Below are 24,347 nucleotides of genomic sequence, written 5' to 3' on the forward strand. Positions count from 1 at the left end.
GCCCCAGCTTGCTATTTCCTCTCCCAGAATTCTTGTTTCTTTGCTGAAAACCCCCCATGCTCCCTGAAGACACTCCATCAGTCCCTTGATGCATTATCAGTCAGCTTGCCTATTTCCTGGTCCAGGAGGTGCAGAAGCAGCCTGACCAAATTTCTTGAATAAAAAAATGTCACTCCCCAATATAAAATGTAGGAAGCTAGCCAGAGAAGGTGGGAAATGGGCGAAGCTCATACTCCATCACCCTCCCTCCCGCCCCCAGTCCTCTGTCCAACCCGAGGACCACACAGGAGTGAAGCAGGTCTGGTCCAGCCCCGGGCCGGTGGCTCAGAGGCAGCAGGTGCAGGAGAAAAAGGGCACCAAGTCCTCGACCTCAGACACCTGGGCACAATGGTGCAACCACAGGGCATAAATTAATGCAGGAATTATGTTCCAAAGAATCCAGAAAGCAGAGGATCAGGGGGATAGAAAGGGGAACGAGAGCAGAACTCCTCTTTGTTGGCAACTCCTGCTGTAGAAATGGACGGAATATTTAAGAGTCATGGGGGGAAAAGGAATCAGACAGGCAACTTGGCAGCTCCAGAGGGAAATTCTGGAGACTGCTTCCTGACAGCCAGGGAAGTGTGTGGCAGCTCTTTTTCTTTTAACTGAGATAAAATTAACATAAAATTTGTCACTTTAACGACTAGAAAGTCTACACTTCAGTGGTTTTAGTGCATTCCCAACGCTGTGCAACAGTCGGCACTACCTAATTCCAGAACATTCCCAGGATCCCCAAAGCAGCCCGGTATCGAGCAGCCCCACTCGCCCCCTGCAGCCCCTGTCAACCGCTGACCCACCGCCTGTGTCTACAGATGTCCCCGTTTCGGAGACTTCGCGTGAAGAGAACACGCGGCCCTCTGTGCCTGACTTCCAGCCTTAGCGTGGCCTTTCTGAGGCCATCCGCGCTGCAGGAGCACCAGTACTTCATTCCTTTTCATGGCTGAATCATGTTCTACTGCCGATTCCTGAACACACAACCGACACGTGTTCCTGAATGCCACCGGCACAGCGGAGAGCAAGAGCGATACTCAGCTCCTGTTGGTGCGGGCACTCCCCAAGAACAGACGGAATGGAATTGACAATATCTTCACGGTATCCTTCACAGTTTTAATTCTGACGATCCTGGATCAAGCTCTTTGATTGTAAATTCAGAGCACGTTCTGTGAATAACTTAGGAGTACCAAAATCTCACTTTTAAACCTAAGGAGCCAACCAAACCAGCTCGCTGCACAAAAAGCCTTTATTAACAAAGCCAGGGAAATCCTGGCCTGGGTTCAGAAAGCAGACTGGCGGGAAGAGGCAGGAAAAGAAACAAAGCATTCTGAATGGGGCTGTTCCTGCCTGAGAGCCTGCTGCATCCCAGGTGACTTTGGAGCGTTCCCTGAAGCTGACAAGAAACGCTGCTTATGCCTAGGATTGATCATCAGCAATAATTAAAACCCTGTGGGGGGCAGAGCGGGTTTATCCTATTTACCAGTTCTCATGGGAAAGGTCAATCTGCCCGGCCCCTCGGATCCATTAAGCAAACCAGGGGTGTCGCCTGCATCCGCGAGATAAATGCTATGTGCCTTCCAATGGCCAGCGTTAGGCGTTCTTACTAAGCCAACAGGAAAAGGATGGAGGCAGCAGAGGTCTGCGAAGACAGGGCAGCCCCGTGATCAAGTAGGACATCTGGTGGCTGACCAAGAAGAGGAATAAATATCTTCACCCTTCAAATAGTCAGATTTCACATCATATAATACAATAGAAAATAATGAAGGGCTGGCCCGGTGGCACAGCGGTTAAGTTCCCACATTCTGCTTCGGCGGCCCGGGGTTCACTGGTTCAGATCCTGCGTGTGGACATGGCACCACTTGGCAAGCCATGCTGTGGTAGGTGTCCCACATATAAAGTCTAGGAAGATGAGCACGGATGTTAGCTCAGGGCCAGTCTTCCTCAGCAAAAAGAGGAGGACTGGCAGCAGTTAGCTCAGGGTTAATCTTCCTCAAAAAAAAAAAAAAGAAAGAAAGAAAGAAAATAACGATATACCATTTTTTGACCCTCAAATTAGCAAATGATTTTTTTAAAAAATCATAACACACGTTAGGGAGAATTCCAGGGATGGAGAATAAAGGTGATAAATTGGTACCACCTTTCTACAGGGTCAATGGGCTTTGCCATGAAAAACCTAATACCTAGAATTTCACATTCCTTTTTTCTTTTTTTTTTTTTTGCAGATTAGCCCTGAGCTAACATCTGCTGCCAATCCTCCTCTTGTGCTGAGGAAGACTGGCCCTGAGCTAATATCCATGCCCATCTTCCCTAACTTTGTATGTGGGATGCCTACCACAGCATGGCTTGACAAGAGGTGCGCAGGTCCGCACCCCGGATCTGAAATGGTGAATCCCGGGCCACCGAAGCGGAACGTGCGCACTTAACCACAGTGCCACTGGGCCGGCCCCCCCAACTTATTTTTAATTTAGCTGGAAACATTCACAGAGCCAGCTAAAAAGCACAGGACTTGACGACACTGACAGCTTAGACACCAAAGAGAAGACAAGAACCTTCTGCGTCCCATACCCACAGAGGATGGGAAAGTCTGCACCCTCAGCCACTGTCACACCCGTATTCTGGCCAGCCCGCTGGCCCACCACCCAAAGAAGCTGTTTCGAATCTTCACGCTCTTCAGGGTCCCTTCCCCTCCTGCGCCCTTCACTCTCAGCAGATGACTCCACATTCCATGCGTCCCAGGAAGAAAAACAGAAGAGGGTGCCACATACGAACACCATCACCTTCAGGTGTCTCCTCCCGCCCTCTTTCAAACACATAACGTCTGCACACACTAGTCAGGTCACGGAGAGAAGATGTTCTCAGTCTGCTTTTACTGCTACATCACGCACTGTCCCACGGTCAAGGAAGAAAAGGACTGGAAAATCCATCAGGGTGCAACCAGCGGCTCAATCCCAACATTATTTCCAGTGAATCAGAAAAGTGATGGGAAAGAAGCCAGATTGTAGGGAATTGTGGGATAAAGAGGAGATGCCACTTCAAATTCTTTAAGAAAAGATAGGGAAATTACAACTAAATATCTGTATTTATTTTAAGTGGGGACAGCAAGCACAGATGACTTTATTTTTAATTACAGTACAATTAACATACGGTAAACCGTACATATTCAAAATATACAAGTTTTAACACGTGAACTAGCCCGTGAAACCACCACCACACTAAAGATAATAAACACAGGCACCTCCTCCAAAAGTTTCGCCCTCCCACCACTCCCTACCTCAGTGGGCGCACTAAGACGGAGGCCTGAGTTTGTCTGACTTCGCCTAGCTGTGAATTCATCCCTTCCCTTTCACCTTCACGGAACTGATGGGTTCAGACCCATGTTCTCCTTCCCAGAATATGGCAACAGCCCCAGCTCTGGTTTCATCCAGTGTGCGCCACCCACACTCCCTGATGCTGCCCTGTGTAGATGACGGCCACCCAGGCTCCTCGACGTGACCCACAGGGTCCTGCAGGGTCTGGATCCTGCCTACCCCTCAAGCCTTACTTCTTGCCACACTCCCACAGAACCAAGGGCCCTGCCAGGCATCAAGTGAGCCATGCTCCCCGATTCCTCTCCAGTGTCTTTTCATGAGCTGTTTTCTTGGTTTGGAACAAACAACCCCGGACCCTCCCCAGGCCCAGGAAACTCCAACTCACCTTCCAGAACCTACATCAGTGGTTCTCAACCAGGGGCAATTTTGCCCTTCAAGGGGCGTGTGGCAATGTCTGGAGACATTTTTGTCTGTCACAACTTGGGGGCGGGGGGAAGTGCTACTGACATCTAGTGAGTAGTGACCAGGGCTTCAGCCGAATGTCCTACAGTGCACAGGACGGCCCCACAACACAGAACTACCCACCCAAAACGCCAACAGCAAAGAGGCTGAGAAGCCCTCACCCAGACGGAAACCCGAGCACCCCGTTTTCCGTGAAGCCCCCACGATGAGCCTACGCTGTGCTGTCAGGTCTACCCCGACACTCCGGATACGCCTCTACCCTAGCATTTATCTCACTGCATGGTGAGTTCCGACTCACTTGTCTGTCTTCTCCATTAGATTGTAACTGCTTCAAAAGCAGAGACCATCTTTTTCATCTGAATATCTCCAGCGCGTAACAAAAGAGCTCTTCACTGTTTTGTCATTAAATTTTAAGTAACTTATATTTAATAATGAATAAACAAAAGAGAGACAAGAGAGAAAGCAATTCTTCTCTTGGCTCCACCACAAAAATCCTTTAAAAATTACACAAATAATGCCTGTTTGCTGGGAAGACACTAGGAAATACAGATAAGCAAGAAGAAAAACACAAATAGAAACATAATTTTTTGAATTGCCAGTGGCATCTAAAGATGGAAGAGGTAAACCCACGAAGCAAACCGCGAACTCTGAGAGGCAGCGCGAGGATTCTGCAGCGCGAGACCCCGTCTGCGCCCCCCACTTACTTGAGAACAGCGATCTCCTGGACGGTGATGGCCCTTTTATCTTTGGTTCCCATGTAGGAGAAAATGTTTGGCTTGACTCTGGTAAGACAAAAACAGAACTAACTGAAGTCACATACCATTCAGAAATCATATTTCTCATGATTTAAGATTAAAAATAAAGATACTTAAACAACCGAATAAGAGAAACTTTATTTAAAAATGTACCCAGGAAAACACACATTAGTATGCAAGCTAAGAAAGGAGATGCTGCCTGAACAACGTCCTCCTCAGAAGGGCTTCACTCAGCACGTCTGTGGCTACTAGTGAACAGCATCCTGCTCAAAGGCCTGGCCAGCCAGTGACCAAAAGGGAAATAATGCGCTTCCTATCGGTCACATGCACTTCATCAGACTGCGTAACTGCGAAGGCGAAGGAAAACTCATCTTAGACAGATAACGTACCCCTTTGAAAATTTCCTATCTTCAATTTTAAAAGTTACTAATAATGTGAATTTTCCACAGATACAGGCTATTTCTTTGCATAAAAAGCCAAATGCTAAACAGGGATCTGAACAGCCTTGATATGAAGACAGGCGGAAGCTGGTTAACTAAGAAGTATTTCATAAAAGTTGCTCCACGTGAACGGGAGAAAAGCAGGACGGATTTCCTCCATTCTGAGCAACGGCCAACTCCAGACCTCAGAGGAGTCCCTCCCCAGCTGTCTGTGCTCCTGTCAGGAAAGGTTTATTCTCCAACTCAGGTGCAGGCAGGGCAGTGCCGACTCTCCCAGCGAGCCAGCAACTAGAGTAAAACAGAACGTTACTTAATAGGATCCTGTGCCCCATCGGCTGAACTGTGTTCCCCCCAAATTCCTCTGTGGACGCCCCGACCCCCAGTACCTCAGAATGTGCCTGCTGGAGATGGGGCCTTTAAAGAGGTGACTGAGTTAAAATGAGGTCATTAGGGTGGGCCCCTTCCAATCGGACTGGTGACCTAAATAAGAGAGAATGCGGACACAGCGAGACTCCAGGGGCACACACGCACAGAGAACAGGCCGCGGGAGGACACGGAGAGGTGGCGGCCATGTGCAAGCCAAGAAAGGGCCTCTGAAGAAACCAAACTTGCCCACCTGATCTCGGACTTCCAGCCTCCAGAACCGTGAGAAAACGAACTTCTGTTACTTAAGCCGCCCAGTCTGTGCTATCTTGTTACAGCAGCCCTAGCAAACGAGCACACTGCGTGCCGTGTTGAAACTGGGTCAAATATATATTAAAAAGCAAATTTCCACTGCATGCAGATTTGCTGTGGCGCCAGTGCTCATTTCTGAAAGAGAAATTCTCTGGCACCTGGCCCATCCTCAGAGCCCCCGTCTCTGCTGTAACTGCGTTCCTAGGACAAACCTGACTGGGTTTGGGTTTTCGGTCCAGTCAATCTCCAGGAATCATGAGCTCACAGTTTACTACAGCAAACCTCTGCGACGACATCAAAGTGCAGGCTTTCAGGGAAGAAGCCAGACGGACTCGTAACTCTCAACTATGTAAACTACTTATTTAGAGAATTTTCATCTTGAATCCTGGCAATATGCAAGGGGGTTAAAAAAATCGAATTCACCTATTGTCTAAGAAAATTCTAACTGGGAGGCACCGGTGCTATCTGCTTGCCTCTTCTACTCCTTCTTCACTAGCATAGAAAGAGGAAAGTAAGTTTCCATGTTTTGATTTTGCATAGGCACAAGAACAAGGTACTAACCTTAAATATTTGGACAGAACATTAATAGCATCCATCGTGTCTTTGTTTTCCTTGTACAGTACAAAGTGGCAGTAACTTCCCCTAGATTTTGGCCAAGAATGTTTTCTTGGATCTTAAAAACAAAAAAATTAAACATTATATATACCATAATACAAGTCATCTGAGTTTTTTCTTATGAAAACCTACAAGCTCACTTTTTGCTAGAGAACCTCTGAGTGAGGAATCGAATCTGGTCTGATAAGAAATACAGGTTAAGTGGTTAGAGCTGTGTGGACTACAGGCCCGTCCATACTTCAAATCAAAAGCTGAAATGCAGGTGATCTGACAAACGACTAAGACTAACCAGCAATCCCCACACAGAGAAACACAGAGGGTCCACCACAACCCAGTGGCGTTACTTTAGGCGCGTCCAACAGGTGGGCTGATGGCTAGAGGGAAACAGCAGTCACGTGGGAATCCACCGGCCCTGCCTCGTGTCCCCGCCAGGCGTCCGTGCACACCGGCTGGATGCCTCCGCGGGAGGGGGCGACGCTGGTGATGAGCTGCCTCAGCGACACTTTGAGAATTTCCAAAGGCCACTTCCATCACAAAGGTGCAGCCAGTACCAGACGCTTTACAGACATCCACCCGACAGAGAAAGCAGCTGGCATTCGAGACCTGACTGTCATTCTTGGGGAAAAGGAAACTGGAAAAGTTAAGCCGGGTTAAATGTTAACTTCCGAGCTGTTACTTCCATCGCTCAACTTGTGGCAAACTGACAAATATTTCAAGACTTTGGAGAAGCTGGTTTTTAAAACTGTTCTTTTAAATGAACATTTTAATTATGCTATAATCTAGAAACATATATTTAAACAATATTAAGATTTAGATTTAAGTGGCCTGAAAAGGTGTTTTGAAAAAAAATCAAACATTTTGACAAAAAATAAGCCACAACTGCACTTGACAGACGCTGCCCAGGGATACCCGTGACTCTTGTAGGACACAGCTGCAGCGGCTACTTGTTATCGCATCCACTCGATTTCTGGAACTCCACGAAAGAAAGGCTGTGAAAAAATATGTCATACGAACCCTAGAAAAGAGTCTTCTTCTCAAAATGTTTCTTTGGCCCTACAATAATCCCTCTGCATGAACTCATGAATCCTTCATCATCGGAGATAGAAGAAACTTCCCATCCTCAAGCTACCTGGACACCCAGCTTGGTCAAGGTGTCCCTACAGCTTGACGCACTGATTTAAGCTACAGTGGAAAACAGACAAGTCGAGAAACCACCCGGGAAACAGCCACAGCGTGCACGCTTAGCGAATCGCTTTCCTTCCTGATAAACGTGAACGGGAGTCTTTTCCGTCTTGGAGAGAAAAGCACTACAAGTACTTCTCTGGCTCCTTGTGAATTCCTCACAACTCATCCTCAGGAAACGGAACAGGAATATTATCTCTGGTTTCCTCCCAGCTCACCAGAGTTAAGCAACGCTGTCTGCACTCAGCACTCGTGACAAAAATCATTGGCATTTCATTCGATCTGCATGAGACGCCAACCGCTCTTACCTGCTGCAGTGCTGACCTCTGTCCAAATGCACAGCATAAAGAGCACAAGAGAGCAACGTTTAATTACAGTAACAGTAAAGTGCTTTCGAGGGGAACATGCAAATGGTGGCATGGCGAGTTTCTGCCGGGGGCTTCCACAGCGCCCGGCAGACTCGTGGTGGGTGCACAGCCATGGAGACACGGACAGTGGAATGTCGCAGAGGCGAACGGAGACTAGGAAAAAGACTCACCTACAGGCACAGCCTCCCTGTCCCATCCCTGCCCAGCAGCTCGTCAGTGCACCCTCAAAGCTGCACCCTGTGTCCCCAGGGCATGGAGCGAAAGGTTCAGACCGGATGCAAAATGCTCCCTTATCCAGATATTTGTTTTCTTAAATATGGGAGGACACATACCAAAATGCTATTTGTGATTATCTTTTGGTGGTGAGATTGCAAGTAATCACTGTTTTACTTTGTGCTTTTCTGTGTTTTACAAGTTTCCTGCACTGAGTTATAAAGACTTTTTATTTGAAAAAAGTTGAAAAATTATTAGGAAAAACAGTTCTCAAACTGATAGACTAAAAGAGATTTAAGAGACTTATCCATTGAACGCAACCTTCTGGCCTTGCCTGTACCATCATGTGAACAAGGCACTGTACGTAAAAGACACTCCGGGAAAGTGAGTATGCACTGGGCATTAGAAAGAAATTAGGACTGATTTTGTTGGATGTACTAATAGTTTCAGGTTTTAGTCTTTATCTGTCAGACACATACTCAAGTATTTACGAGTAAAATGAAGTGCTACATAGAATTTTCTTTAAAATACTCCAAGAAAAAAAAGTGGGAGGAAGAGACCAAACAAAAACAACAGAATGTTAAACATCTCGAAGATGATTGACAGGTGCCCCAGGACTCAATGTATGATTTTCCTCATTGGTGTCCACGTCTGAACATGTCCATAAGGAAAAGTCAAAAAAAAATACATGTGATAAAGTTGATGAAGTGTAGCTATATTTTTCCTTAACTATCTCTTCACTAAACTCACAATTAACTATAAAGGCAAGAAATAAATGAAGCCACAAGACTGAGAAACCAAATGCTGTATACTTTGAGAGAAACCATGACAACCGAGAATGTCTTGGCTCACGAGCATGCATCTTTGATCAGCAAGTCCAAGCACTGAGCATGCACACAGTTCTCTCCTTTGCAAAGGCCAGATACGAGGGTTCTTTCCTATGTACACTTGCTACACAAAATAGTGAGCATACGCATGGATCACCTGGGAATATTCTGAACAATGGAAAATCAACGGGTCTCAACTTATTTTGGGCAATTTGTTTGACTTTATAAAACTCTAAATCCTTAGAATGCTAATAAGTAGCATACACATAGCTTTACAATTTAAGTGAATTTAAAATAACTTTCAGACATTTTGAGACACTGATTTAAAGTGCGAACGCCAAGACTTCTCAGGCTGAGGTAAGAGGAAGCAACCTTCCGATGGTCTGATGTGGCGGCTCCACTCTAGGAGCAATAGAAACCAGACAAAAGGAGGAATCACGTTCAGGAGACCCATGTATGGAGCACAGAGGTCCTCATGAATAAGGAAGGAAAAATGTTTGTGGCCCGAGAAAGATGACAGGATGGCGTAGCATGCAGAACATTCTTTCCTTCCTATTCAAGGCCATTTCCAGCGCTGCACCCCTGCACACTGCCCTTCGGCTTCCTCAGGATCCTGCTCCATCCGTTATCGCTCTCCCGGAATTTCCACCCTCGCTCGCCCTGGCTCTTTCCCTTCAGTCTACAACCTGCTCAGGGCGCTTCCATTTTCAAGTCAAACCTGTGTCTCCCTCTCCTCAACCTGGTTCCTCTCCCTTCTTCCCCTCTTTACAGCTTAGCTGAAAAAGCAGCCTGTATTTACTGCCTGCCGTCTCAACCTACTGTGTAAACCGGTTTCTCCCTCTGCTCCAGTAAAACTGCTCTGGCAAAGACACCAGCGACGCCCATGTCGCTAAAAATCGACCGACGTGTTTCAGCGTCCTCATCTTGCTGACCCATCTGTAATGTCTTTCCCTGCTAACCACTCTGATTATTGGCAGTCTCTCTCCCTGTGGATTCCGTAACACTGGGCTCTCCCGGAGTTTCCTTTGGACGCGCCTGGCTCCTCCTGAGTCTCTGTGGACTCCTAGATCCAGGTATGCCCCTGGGAACCGCTCATGCCAAAAAGTATGGACGTCGTCTACATATCACATGGCAGAATGATTTTTTGTACTTAAGTCTCTAAAAAGAAGTTCTTAGAGGCATTTGGAATGTACACTATCTATTTCAAAATGCTAAGTTAATTTACCTGATTACACAGTTTATAATAACCACGTGACATTTTCAGAAAAATACCCTACGTATGCTTTGAGGTAAATCAACATGGCCTGTCCATCAGACCGGAACAACACAACAGCCACACTGAGACAGCCGGTACCTTGTGGTGTGTGGGCACCATGATTCAGAATCCACCGTGCCTACGTTTTAGGACGGATGGCTCTACTGGAGAAAAGTTTAGCTTAAGAACATTGCAAAATTGCTGGATAATGCATGAGCCACCAGTAACAATTTCTATCAGAGCTTGGTAGTAAAGGAGCTCTAAAAACATCACAGACTTGGCTTTGCAATGAAGCTTTAAAAGCGAATTCATTCAGGTGCTAGGCAAGGTGGCCGAGGAGGACCAGCTGTCATTGGTACTGGGTTCTCCTCACGGGGGCACGAACAACAGTCTCTGGGTACCAGCCTTCCCTACTTTTCCAGTGCTGTTTGCTTTAAGCCACTCTCAGCTGGCGGGTGGGGAGCGCGATCGGCAGATGGACGCAGGCTCTGGGTCCATGAGGGGGACGGAGCAGCTCAGATGGCAGACCTCTAGTCCACCTGAGTAATCGCCACAACAGCTCAAGCCCCTGAGGGTCAGACCTCTGTGCAAGTGTTGATCCAATCTGACCTGCCTGCCTGCTTCTTTTTAAAGTGAGAAATTCCTAATTACTGAAGACGTGTAAAGGGAAACGGAGAGGGGTGGTTCACGTCACACAGAGCCAGCATCCCACTTGGAAAATCTTAAGGAAATTTTTTATTTGGAAAAAAAGAAAGGGGGGTGTGGCACAAGCACAGAAAATGTGGATAAAGGCAGAATGCGAGAGACCTGGCGCCACTCACTTGAGGGGAAGGGGTGGGAGGCCGCGCGATGGCCCCCCTGCCTGGCAATGCCCTAAGGCCCCTCCCCAGAGGTCACAGAGCCTGGCCTCCTCTGAGAAAGCAGCACCGTTAACCGGAAGCAACCAGACAAAGAAAGAGAGGTTCTGCCTCTTCCAGCCTGCAACCTCATGACACACTCAGCAGATCACAACCCTGCCTCCTCCTCTCGCCTTTGCAAGCGGGCAGCTGACCCACGTGGACTGCCCCTCTACAAGGAATGTCCCCGGCAGCCCATCTCACCCTGGGTTCCTTGAGAGTTGGGACTGAGTGCGCACAGGCACCTGTGCTAGGTGGCGGGTTACCTGCTCTCCTCCACATCTATGACAGCTACTAGCTGCGTGCCAATCCAGGGAGAACGGGGAAAACAGGCACCTGAATCACTTTCCACTGGGCTTAACTTCCTGGAACAACCCCAGCCAAAGGCAGGCTGGGAAGGCAATATTTCACGCTGTGGCTCCGACATCAAAGAAACACGTAGTAACCACGCCATCAGTCTGTGGATTGAGAACCACCCTCAGTAGTTCGAAAGTACATCATCCCACCTTTCCATCTGGTATCCACCGAGAAGTGGCCTTCCTCTCCACCTTCTCCTCCTCTGCTCAAGGTTTCTCATTTCCGTGTCACTATCCAGATTTCATTTTTTTTTTTTTTGAGGAAGATTAGCCCTGAGCTAACACCTGCTGCCAATCCTCCTCTTTTTGCTGAGGAAGACTGGCCCTGAGCTAACATCCATGCCCATCTTCCTCTACCTTTTTTTAATATGCGGGATGCCTGCCACAGCATGGCTTGCCAAGCGGTGCCATGTCGCACCCAGGATCCGAACCGGCAAACCCCGGGCTGCCGAAGCGGAATGTGTGAACTTAACTGCTGCACCACCGGGCCGGCCCCTATCCAGGCTTCTTTATTTGACTACATTATTTTCTCAGCACAGCTCAATCTTCTTTCTACTCCCATTTTCCTTCTACCCTCTCATGTCGCCAGAAGCACAGTTATACACAACTAAGGCTTCTTCCGCTCACAGCCCTGACCTGAGAGAATTCTGACCAAGCGCCAATGATTTCAATGGTCTTTTGTTATTCAGTCTTGGAGTTTTGCTCTAAGAAATAGATCTAGAAATAACTCCTCACCAACAGGGGCCATCACTGGCAGGGGAGGAGGATGGGGAAATAACTTTTTCTGACTACAATTTTCATTAAAATTTTATCTGCTGATTTGACAGGTAAAAGGAGAAAAATCACCCAATTTTTCTTAAGGTTATATGCAAATCCAAATTTTCATGGCTGTAGAAAACATATCAGAACATAAACAGCAGAGAGATTCACTGACAACACACCCATTTCAAATGAATGATACACAACGAAGGAAGGATGCACTGGGCGAAGGGGCGCTGCTTTATATTCCGTGTTTCAGGCGTGAGTGAAGAAGATACTCACAGCTGGAAACAGCAGCTCTTTCAGTATAGACACTTTGCAGAAAATATGCCACTGGGACGGCTGACGAGCATTTCTTGTTCATCTGAAAGCTTTCTGTCCTCCATTAGGAACCGAGAATGAGCAATATCCTTCCATTTCCTCCCTCAATTGCCACTCAGCCTGCTCTGCTCTTCAGGGAACGTATCGAATTCCTAAGACTCTTTCAGGCATCACCATAATCTCAGCAAATCTTTACTCACATAAAAGGCCTAACGCCCCCGTGCCAGACAGACAGGCTACAGGATTGCTGTGACATCTGAAATGATATGATTCCCCTCCTTGAAGGACTGACATGATCAATATCCTTGTCTGAACAACAGCAACACAGCCCTTGAACATGACCGGGCAGGAGATGGGAGCGGGATGTGCCGTGTGACCCCTGAGCAGAGAGGCCAGTCCTCCCACACTTACTTGCCAGAGCCTTCCTTCCAGCTGTGTGGTAGGCTACGATATACTTCTTCCCCTCTCTGTCCTCTGTTTTTGTCTCTAATCCTGGAAACAGAGATTTAATTGCTTGATGGATGACGGTTCTTTTCTCTTTGGTGTCCTCAATAACCTAATAAAAACACAGATAATGATACTACTAATTTAAAAAACATTAAATAGGGCGATAATACCAACAAGTTAGTAAAAACACTACTCATCTTCTTAACTATGCAAAGTAACATAAATACACGGGTACGACTTCCAAAATCTTTGAGAGCTTCCCAATACTGTGACTCCTAAGAGCCTGCTTACGGAGCACGTCCACCTGCCGGGCACTGTACCGAGCACCTCACAGCCGTCGTCTTATTTAATCCCCATCCTCTCCCTCTCACACCACTGGCGTACTTACTTAGAAATGAGGAAAATGAGGCTGAGAGAAGCTAAGGAACGGGTCTAAGGTCTAAGGTAGCCGGATGGAAGCAGAGCCAGATCTGAAACCCAGGCTGTTGGGCTCCAGACCCACTCATCCCAGACGCTCCCTCTCAGGGACTCTGCCGGACAAACACCTCAGGACTCAAAGACGGAAATGCAGGCAAGCCGGGCCCTCTGGGATGTCAGAGACTCTGCTCCCCCCAGCAGTCTAATCTACAGCAGCCTCATAACGAATCCTAGTCTATACGGAACTATTTCACAGTGACATTATAGAAAAATCAACATCACGAAAACATAAACTTATTACGTGACTGTTTTTCCAATTCTGAATTGGTCTTACACTAAGAAATACATTTCACATCTGGATTTAATAGCCAGAAATATGTATGTGAACATGCCTAATTAAAAGTCTAAAAAAAATTTACAAACAGTACTTATCTTTTCTATGTGCAATGCATTACTTTCTATTTTATTTTATTACACTAAAAAAATATTAGTTAAGATCCACTAGGGGCCAGCCTGGTGGCTCAGTGGTTAAGTTTGCACGTTCCACTTTGATGGCCTGAGGTATGCTGGTTCGGATCCCGGGTGTGGACATGGCACCACTTGGCAAGCCATACTGTGGCAGGCGTCCCACATATAAAGTAGAGGAAGATGGGCACGGATGTTACCTCAGGGCCAGTCTTCCTCAGCAAAAAGAGGAGGATTGGTAGCAGATGCTAGCTCAGGGCTAATCTTCCTCAAAAAAAAAAAAAAGATCCACTAAATTGATTTCATGACCCACTGATGGGCTGCAACCTGCAAGCTGAAAAACGCTGATATATTACAACTACCACTAACGAAACTTAACACTATTTTAGCAAAATAAAAAATGTGAATGAAAACAAAGTACGTTATAATTATAGGTAAGTGACATTTTCATATCAAAGGGTAAGTCTAGATCTGGAATTTACTGAGACCACTGAGTTGGAACCACAGTTTGTGCGTGAGTGAATGCAGATTTGGACCTCACAAATTCAGAAAGTCTGTGGTCCTTATTTTACAGACGAGGAAACTTGCCCATGGTTTAGGCTTTGAAAAGTAAAAACTTTCAATCGCTGGCATAACTACGGTCTTTAAGATGATAGCAAGTCCTGCCATCTATGTAGTTTTAATATAAATTATGGGGCTAAGATATACCACCATACTGCACAAGCAAGGGAAACCTGGACCACTCTCCTGGACTGCTCTCAAAACCAATTCTCAGGAATTTCCTCCTTGGCATAGCTGAAAACTTTGCCTATGGGTAAATTCAGTAATTGAGGATTCCTAGAATTGTAACATTACCCACTTCTGGGAAGTTTGGTGGTGGAAGAGGAGATGAGGATTGGAGGCAGATAACGAATTCTGAAAAGTTACAGTAAACTCCTATTAACTGGGAGCAATGGAAGGGGGAATTTCAGACAACCCCAAATTCAGTAGGTTGTTAAAAGATGGTACAAAATTAATTTAACACAAACTTAAAATGCTAAAAATCCTGTGCTACAAGATTCTTAAAATCTTGTAACACATTTGCTTTGCTGTAGACATCACCCAGAGCTGCTCTGTCGCATACGGGAGCCATTAACAGTGGGCATGTGGCTAGTCTGAACTGAGATGTGCTATTAGCGTAAAGTAACACCAGACTCTGAAAACTCAGGAGGAAAAAAAAAGAATGTAAAAGATTTCATTAGTAATTTTTAAAATACTGATTACACAGTGAAATGATATTTTGAATGTATTAGGGAAACTAAAACATATTGTTAAAAATCAATTTCATCTGCTTCTCTTTATTTTTAAATTTTTAGAAGATTTAAAATGAAAAAGATTGGCTCAGACTATAATTCTGTTGGACAGCACTAATTGAGAAGAATAAAATTTTCATGCCAGAAAGATTTTTAAAAGGCATTTACTCTTCTACTTAGTAGCTGAGTCCTCCTTTTTCTGAATAGCACGAGTGGACTCAAGTGGAGCAAGGAAACGCTCCCTTACCTCCTCCCCCCGGTCCCTCCCCCTCCCAGAGCCCCACTCGAGATGGAGAGGCTGCTGGAGACAGAGCCGGGGCCTCCCTATCAGGGCCACACAGCCGACTGCCAGGAGGTCTAGCCCTTAGCAGTAGATACCATGTGATATAACTGTCATTCTGTGGTTCCAAACAACAGATTTCTTTGCTGATCTGTGGTCATATAAAAATTTTTTAAAACAAAACATAACTTTTTTGTGCCAGTTTATCTGCATACCGGTTATCCGCCACAGATAGAAACATTTTTAGTATAATGCTCTTTTAGATCAAACAGAGAAAAGTCACCCTTTTGTTAACTGCTGTAATTTTTCCAATAGACACGTATTAACATTCACCCAAAAAGAAGCAGTCACACTCTAGAAAATCTTTTCACATGTTTTTTTGCTACTATTTACCTCGATGGCAACACTGGTTTCCTTATTTTTAAAAAGCTGGAGCTCTTCTAAACGCTGCTTTTCTTCGGCTGTCAAAACCGTCAACATATCTTCCGAAGGAGCCTTTAAAATACCCACGAGAAGCCTGGTGAGTCTCACACAGAATGCAAGGCTGTTTACAGCTCTATATTGCTACGACCTCTAGGAAATGCTATTTGTATACAGAAGGTGACTTCTGCTGGAAAGCTGCTCCTACCTCTTCATCCACTGGGACAGACAAGTCATCCAAATGGCTGACACGCCCATCTTTCCCTATTTCATGAACAACGAAGTCGGAGTACCTGATGAAAAGAAAACACACAACTTCAGAGCATCAGCATTTGGTTTCCTATTAATTTTAGGAGAAAGTTGATTAACAGTAAGATTTACTGTTGTACAAGACATGGATTTTTAAAAAATTTTCATATAGAAGTGTGGTTATGGGGGCCGGCCTGGTGGCACAGCGGTTAAGTTCACACGTCCCGCTTCTCGTTGGCCTGGGGTTCACTGGTTTGGATCCCAGGTGCAGACATGGCTCTGCTTGGCAGGCCATGCTATGGTAGGCGTCCCACGTATAAAGTAAAGGAAGATGGGCAGGGATGTTAGCTCAAGGCCAGTCTTCCTCAGCGAAAAGAGGAGGACTGGCAGTAGTTAGCTCAGGGCTAATCTTCCTCAAAAAAAAAAATATATATAGTTATGTTTTTGGTTTCTTAATGAATTCTGAGCCGCACCCTGGGCTTTGTATCAGGATGTAAAGAAAAGACCCTCCTAATTACTCTTCCAGAGAAACGCATAAATCAAAGCTTACTGATGTTACCCGATGATTACACAGACAGTCCATAGTACAGCGAATCATAAAATACTGTAAATGGTTAATGAAGTCACAGCCCAGTAAATCTACTATGAACCACCCTGAAACTTACCTTTATGCTAAATACTCTATATGCATTATTTAAAATCCTCTCAACAACCCCAAGGTGGTATTAGGACCCATTTTTGGGATGAGGATACTGAGGCTCAGAGGAGTCAAGTAACTATAAAGTGGCTGAACTGGATTCACACCCAGATCCATCAGGCTCCAAGGACCACCTCCTTCCTCCTGTAGATGTGGCACATTCAGGTGAAAGAGTTTAAGATTTTAAGACCAATTCATAAAAAATCTGAAACCATTTAAAATGGTTTATTTGAAAGGAATGAACAGCACCCATTCACATATTAACAATGCATGCCACTGGAAAATTATTTTTATTTACTCCTTTTATCTTTAAATGGTCTCATTTACCCATTTCAGCAGCTCTCTTTCCTCCTATTCATTTTTGACCATCAGTGCAAACAATCCTTGGGGATAGGGAGCTAAATGGAAGAATACATTGCTGATTTCTTTCTAAAGAAAAGAACTAATAGAACTAAAATAAATTTATACATAAACTAAACCTACCTTTCTTTTAAGATCCCCGAGAATCCTTGGTGGGAACTTACAAACTTGGTGATGCCTACATCAAGTTCGGTCAGTCCATGCTTCATCATGTCTGCAAAGCTCTCCGCTTCCTCCTCCTCGTCCCCCTCCTCTGAAAGGCCATCTTCCTCCTCCTCCTCCTCCTCTTCCAACCGAGCATCAGAATTCTCTGTACCCTCTCCCGCACTTACAGCACCAGGTGGCCCGAGCACATTCTCACCGCTGGGGGGAGAGGCATTCTCCAGCCCAGCTCGGCCTGTGGTCAGACAGCATTCCGACACCTTCTGTCTTTTTGCCTCCTCAGCTGGCGCCACACTGTCATTGTCTTCGACAGCCAGGGACCCACGCTTCAGTGACACACCAGTCATTTCTGTCATCTCCATTTTTAAGGCTCCAAGAAAACATTTAAGAGAACCTTTTGGGAAGGAAGAGAGAGTAGGAAGTGACAATGGCTTGTTTCAGCAAACAGAGCTAACTTCGTTCCTAGGGGCCTGAAAATCATTCATTAAAATAATTCTTCCTGCTGTTGGTGTGTAGCTTGGTGGGACAGAGCAACAGCACAACACTTCTGTGTGGAACTCGACAGTGTGCATCAAAACCCTTAAAATATGTATTTCCTCTGACCCAGAAACACGACCTTCAGGGAGGATCTTAAGAAAACAATTACGAAAGAGCTTAACGTTTTAGCTGTAATGATACTTACACCTCTGGGCTTTAGATTAGAAAAAATTAAGAACAATGACGCCTGGGTCCATAAACCACACAGTATGTAGAAACAATGTGAATTAAATCTGGGAAAGGTGGTTACTTCTAAGGCAGGATGGAGGTGGCTGGGAGATGTGCTGTTTTTACCGAACACCACAGTTGTATCACCTGAACTTTGTTTCACGTACATTATTATCCTTCTGAAAAAGTGATTAAATAAAAATAGTGTATAAATACATTTACTGACATGAAAGCATACTCATATCATACCATACTAAGAAAGAACAGCAAGGGGAGGGGGAGTTGTTCAATGGGGGAAGGGTCTCAGTTCTGCAAGGTGAAAGGACCCTGGAGACGGGCTCCACGAGGCTGCGAATGAACCCGACACTCCTGGAGACGGGCTCCACGAGGCTGTGAATGAACCCGACACTCCTGGAGACGGGCTCCACGAGGCTGTGAATGAACCCGACACTCCTGGAGACGGGCTCCACGAGGCTGTGAATGAACTCGACACTCCCGGACTGGACACCTATAAATGGTTAAGACGTTATGCGCTATGTGTATTTTGCCACAACTTAACAAACACAGATTATAATTTAACTGGCCCATACTCAAGGTACTGAGCTAGTCTCAGAAGGCACACATACCTCCCAGTACACAGCAGCCTGACAGAGGGCCACAGGTGACAATCAAGATCAATACATTTATCTGAGACCAAGAGTGCCTAATTTCATCTTATTTGAGGCTCTTGGTGAAATAAGGATAAAAATTTTTCCATAATAATTATATGGGGAGATGCTAAAATTAACGTACTAATGTACTTAGTAAACATATTCATAAAGAACATCAATGAGCAGAGAGTTAATATTCTAGTTCTCCAAAGCTTGGATAACAAGAAACCCACCTACAGAAGCATCTATCGCAGGAGAATAATAATGATGAACTAAATTTTGAGAATCCATATTTGATCCTGCCTCATAGTCAAAAATCAAGAATGGAAAGCAAAGAAAAAGACAAATACATGCAAAAAGCGAAAGAAAAAAGGATCATGATACCTACAAAAAAACAGGGAAAAGGTACAGAAAAATGTCAGTAAAAACAATTTCCTTTGAAAGACAAAAAATTAAATAAAGAGAACAGAAGAAACCAAGAAACTGAAACAGAAACACACAACTAGTTACATAAAATTATCTCCAATTCAAATAGGAAAGCATTTATTCTTTATTTGTTCTAAGCGAGGAACAGTAAAAAAGAATGCTGCTTTATGCAATGCTGATGCTACTTCATTTTCTCTTGACATCAAGAAAGCTGCCCTCTCGGAGCCTACACACCAGTGAGGCAGACAGAAAGGGCCCCGGGCTCACCTGGGGATATAGGAACAAAAGGAGACCTCACAGGGCGTTGGTGGCGAGGGTGTCAGAAGACATCCTTCCTATGAAGACCAGAAATGAACACCGGAGCCGAGTTTTGAGGAATGAATAAGAATAAGGTCGTGGAAAAAGGGGAGGTGGCTGTTTGGGGGCGGTGGACCAACCTGTGCAAAGACACGGAGGATGGGAGCGCACAGAGTGCTGGAAGAACCCCAAGGACTCAGCACGCATTGAGGAGGGTAAAACACACAAGGAGAGAGCCGGGAGTTAAAGCTAGGGTGTGGGCGGAGGCCACACCAGGCGAGATGGAGCGAATTACATCCTCAAAACCAAACACCGCTCGATTGGTGAGTCAGATTTTGTGGCAGCCCTCTGAAGAGCAATGGAGGTCAGGGTGGAAGACGGGGCAGGGGGACTGCTGTCGTTGAGGCAGGAAATCAGTGCAATCTCATCCAGGCGGAGGCAAGGGCGGCAGAAAGGAGGGGAGGAGTCAGGGACATTTAGGAGTGGTGGGGACAGGACTGGGTGACAAACGGGCGAGGAAAGGGGAAACACTCCAGGATGACTCAGGTTTTCTGCCTTGGGGACCCCAGGAAGAGGAGACGATGGTGGGAGAAGACAAGCCCACTTGATAGGCCTGTGGTGCTGTAAGTGCCCGGGGCACATCCTGCATCCAGTCACTACACTGTGTCACACACACTGTCACCTAAAACCCACAAGGGCTCCCCAATGCCGATATGACGTTCCCAGCTGGCACCACAGGAGCCTCCAGGAGACCCTGCTGCCCTTCAGAGGCCTGGACTCTCAGCGTCAGGGAAGCACGGCCAGGAACAGCCGCTTCGGCCCTGGGCTCAGGGCTTCCTGGTCGGCGGGACGCCCCTCTCCTGCCCAGAGTGCCGAGAACTCAGCAGGCTCCTCCTAACAACTTCACAGCCACAGGCCTTCGTGCAAACACCGATCGTTTCCTTCGCAGAAATGTCGGCTTCATCCTGCTCTGGCGCTGTCCATCATCCAGCACCACGTACCATTATCTTCCACACGCCTCCAACCACTCAGGCCCAGCCCAGGCCGGGGCCCATTCCCAGACTGCCTGCCCACGCGCTCTCTGATGGCAGGCCCTGCACACGCACCGCAGGTCACCTTCAAGACTCCTCCGCAGGCCACGAGCCCAACTCCCGTGCCTCCCTCTGTTAACTCCCGCTCTTCCCGCTTGGCCTCCCATGTGGGTAGCTGAGTACCGCGCTTCTCCCCACCACCTTCTAGCTGTGTAACTGGTCCCAGGAAACCACTAATGTCGCCAAGCCCCCGTTCTTCGGTTGTAAACCAGGAATGATACGTGCTTCGCAGGATGCTGTGAAGATGAAACATGACACTGAACACAGAGCCGCGACCCATAGCAGGAGCCAAGCAGACGCCAGTGCCCGTTCCTCTCTCAAGAAGGCTGCAGACCCCGAGGATATCACGTGCACGCCAGAGAATCCAGGGTGGTGGAACAGGTGGCAACAGACATTCTGTAGACTTCTGGAAGAAGGTGCTGAAGCCGTTCCCCGTTTACAGAGATCAAACACACAGTAAGTAGCAAAGCCCTAAGGAAACGCTGGACCTGGACAAGGACCACCAACGGTCACTAACATGCAAAAAAGAGACCACCACACACTGCGTGCTCCTGAAAGTACGCGCTGTTATTTATGAAGTACTCTTACTGACGGAAACTCTGTGCCTAACTACTAGTGTAGGTGGCACCCAGGGACAGAAGATGTTCATCACCGCAAGGAAGCAATCAGCAAAATCCTGACCATGGGAAACTCTGCAAGGACAAGGACACCCCGTTCCTCGTTCCTCCAACTAATAAACAGCAAGGGCACAAAGGAAGGGGGAAGTTACATATAAACCTACAAAGAAAGGCAATGGGTGGATCCTGATTCAAAGAAATCAACGGTTAAAAAAAGCACTTACTGGCACAACAGTTAAGTGCACACGTTCTACTTCTGCGACCCAGGGTTCATCTGTTTGGATCCCGGGTGTGGACATGGCACCGCTTGTCAAGCCATGCTGTGGTAGGTGTCCCACATATAAAATAGAGGAAGATGGGCATGGATGTTAGCTCAGCGCCAGTCTTCCTCAGCAAAAAGAGGAGGATTAGCAGCAGATGCTAGCTCAGGGCTAATCTTTCTCCAAAAAAAAAAAAATTAAAAAAGAGGGCACTTATGGGGGCTGGCCTGGTGGCACAGTGGTTAAGTTTGCGTGCTCTACTTCAGCAGCCCAGGGGTTTGTCATTTCAGATCCTGGGTGTGGATCTACACACCTCTTTATCACCATGCTCTGGTGGCATCCCACATACAAAAAACAGAGGAAGACTGGCATGGATGTTAGCTCAGGGCCAATCTTCCTCACCAAAAAAAGAAAGAAAGAAAGAAAAAGAAAAAAAGTGCTTATGAGGCAATCAGGCGTACTAAAACTGTGGGGACATCTGATGACATTAAGGTACACTGTCAACTTTTTAAGATGCAATAATACTATTGTGGTTACATTTAGAAATAGAATCCTTATGTTTTAGAGACACAAACCAAAATATTTACAGTTGAAAAGATAGTCTGGAATTTGCTTCAAAATACCTTACCAGCAGTGAATGGAAGTGGAGTAGGTGCAGATGTAAGACAAGGCTGGCCGTCCGTTGGTCATTGCTGAAACTGGGTGATGGGGATAAGGGGAGATCACATCACATCACTCTCTCTACTTTGCATGTCTGAAATTTTTTATCATAAAAATAAAAGCTCAAAGTACAAAAAGATACATAAACTATGCTACCCTGAGCACACTGCCCGTCTTTTCAGTTCTGCTCCCTCTGCCATCGCCTGTCTGCAAACACATCGAGACATCCAGTCCCAAGACACAGCCTCTTCCATCTTCCCTTCTTCTAGCACCCCAGACCTCAACCACTCCTAGCCGCCGCTCAACACTCTCGCTCACTAGCCCTTCTCCAGGATCCCTGCGAAACCTCAACCAAGGACCAACTCTGCTGTCGATGACGTCTGTGCTCCTGGTGCTGCTGGAGAAAACCTCACTGGGTCAGGGCGCTCCTCTCTCATGACAGCCCTCCACGCCGCCTGCCCATCGCTGGTCATGCGGTCTTCCCCAAGTCTTAGCTGCTGTTCACAAAGAAGATAGGGACCTCTGGCAGACACACGTCCTTAGCATATTCACAAGATCGCTTATTATGACCATCCCCACAACAGGGCAACCCTCCTAAGGGACCCCCACACTCACTTTAACCCTCACTCGCTCCTCAGCACTGCGGAGTGCACTCCCTTGCTGCACTCACCAGGCACCCCCTGCCAGGCGCCACCCCAGGACCGAGACATGACACTGCAGTGAACCGAATAATTGCCCCGCCAGCGTGGGGCTCCTTGCCAAACGCACAGCCAGGCAATCCTGGCCCTACCTGACATCTCCTCCCAGCAGCACAAGGTCCCACTCTCCTCTCTCCCCGCCTCTCCAGGAGGAGCTCCTTTCCTCTCCTTCTCTGACTGCCACGCAACTCTGGGCTTCCCTGGGTGCCTTCTCCAACCCTGCTCACTTCTCACTCCCAAGTCTTCCAGCAGGGACTCCGCCATCCCCAGCTCCCCAGGTTGCTCGGGGGCCAAGGGGACCAAGGCGATCTAAGGACAGCAGGACAACCATAGAGCGTGCAGTGAGCTCACCCGAACCTTGCCCCGACTCGGCCACTCAGCCCCTCTCAGCTCTGAAACCCGGAGGCCCAGAGACGAAGCGCCTCGCTCGGAGTTGACACAGCCAGCCAGAGGGACATCAGAGGTTCAAATTCAACACGCCGGAAACTGATCTCACCATTTCCCACCCCAAACGCACTGCTTTGAAACTGCACCTGTTACCTCAGGGAGTGTCATCACAAACCGCCTACCGGTCACCTAAGTCAGAACGTGGCCTCATCCCAAGCCCTCACATTGCCCTGCGCCTACATCAGAGACTTGGTGAACGAAATTCTAGAAGGTTTAGGCCAGCAGTGTGGCACCTAACATCCCTGGAATGAGGACACTGGCAGATCACAGATCTGAAGTCTCAACCACTCACACTTGCTTCCGCAGCACTGCCACTGAGGCTGGAACGCTGACCAGACCAGCCCAGCCCCGCACAAGGATGGAGCATCGAGCGCCGCTCTCAGCCCTTACTCAGCGAACTGCGGTCTGTGGGGTACCACTCGGAGTTGATCTAGGTTTTGCTATTTACTAAGCGGGTCATGTACCTCTCTCAGCCTCAGTTTCTTTCTCTGTAAAGCTGAAAAAGGATGACTTGGTTAAAGGTTTGAAACAGCTGCTCCTACTCACCTGCTGCCATTAATTTTTATTAAGGATGGTTTACGTGGCAGCACTGTATTGCTGAGTCTGGAGAAAAAACAGCATCTTATGCTTCTTTTGTTCTCCGGGCTAATGATGAAACATGGTTTTCTCCTTCAAACACCATTTAATTTTAAGAGACCGTCAAAGCACTGCCAAGAGCACCAAACAAACAGGCCTTTAGTGATTTTCTGGCAGTCTTTTTCTTGAAACTTGTAAACACTTGCCTCATCTCTTTTTCTTGTTGTATTTACTTGCAAAGACAAACTCATTAACTAATCTCTCTTTTGTATTTCAAATGAAATTATAATTTTCCTTTGTTTTAGGCTGAGGGTCCCATCGCAGACAATTATTAAAGTAAATATAGCACCAGTGATTATAAATCACTTCATATGTATTTTGTTCAGTTCTGTCTGTGGGCCTAGAAGCTGAGAACACATTTCCTAGACCAGCTGTGCAAACTTCTGGACTAGGAGAGGCAGAACTCAAATAAGTGTCATTTTCCTAAGCAGGAACTATATAAAAGGAAAGACTGAAATGCAATATAATTTTTAAATGAGAGAGAGAAAGAGAGGACCCTGTGAACACGGAAGAGCCAAGAGGAATTCAGTCACAAAGATAAAATGACCCTGAGTGCCCCAATGTGATTTTCCTAAGGAAATGAGTTTTGCATTCAGGAAAATCCAA

General features: G+C 46.6%; 1 protein-coding gene across 5 annotated transcripts in view; it reads right to left on the reverse strand.

Moving 5' to 3' along the window:
- Positions 1–24,347, reverse strand: part of PUS7 (pseudouridine synthase 7) — a 46,867-nt gene that overhangs the window by 20,291 nt on the left and 2,229 nt on the right. Inside the window, exons 2-9 of one of the 5 annotated variants that reach the window (XM_070265418.1) lie at positions 23,652–23,812; positions 21,929–21,998; positions 17,216–17,648; positions 15,995–16,079; positions 15,760–15,861; positions 12,877–13,021; positions 6,235–6,346; positions 4,508–4,585 (exon numbers count right to left, since the gene is read on the reverse strand). In XM_070265418.1, the coding sequence (XP_070121519.1) occupies positions 4,508–4,585; positions 6,235–6,346; positions 12,877–13,021; positions 15,760–15,861; positions 15,995–16,079; positions 17,216–17,616 (923 nt within the window). In that variant the 5' untranslated portion in view covers positions 17,617–17,648; positions 21,929–21,998; positions 23,652–23,812. Of the gene's footprint in view, positions 1–4,507; positions 4,586–6,234; positions 6,347–7,778; positions 7,797–12,876; positions 13,022–15,759; positions 15,862–15,994; positions 16,080–17,215; positions 17,649–21,928; positions 22,285–23,651; positions 23,813–24,347 lie in introns of those variants that run through there. The other 4 variants (XM_070265416.1, XM_023638852.2, XM_070265417.1 and 1 more) reach the window with 4 other exon arrangements.

Source organism: Equus caballus, chromosome 4, assembly GCF_041296265.1.
Source record: "Equus caballus isolate H_3958 breed thoroughbred chromosome 4, TB-T2T, whole genome shotgun sequence".
NCBI lineage: Eukaryota > Metazoa > Chordata > Mammalia > Perissodactyla > Equidae > Equus > Equus caballus.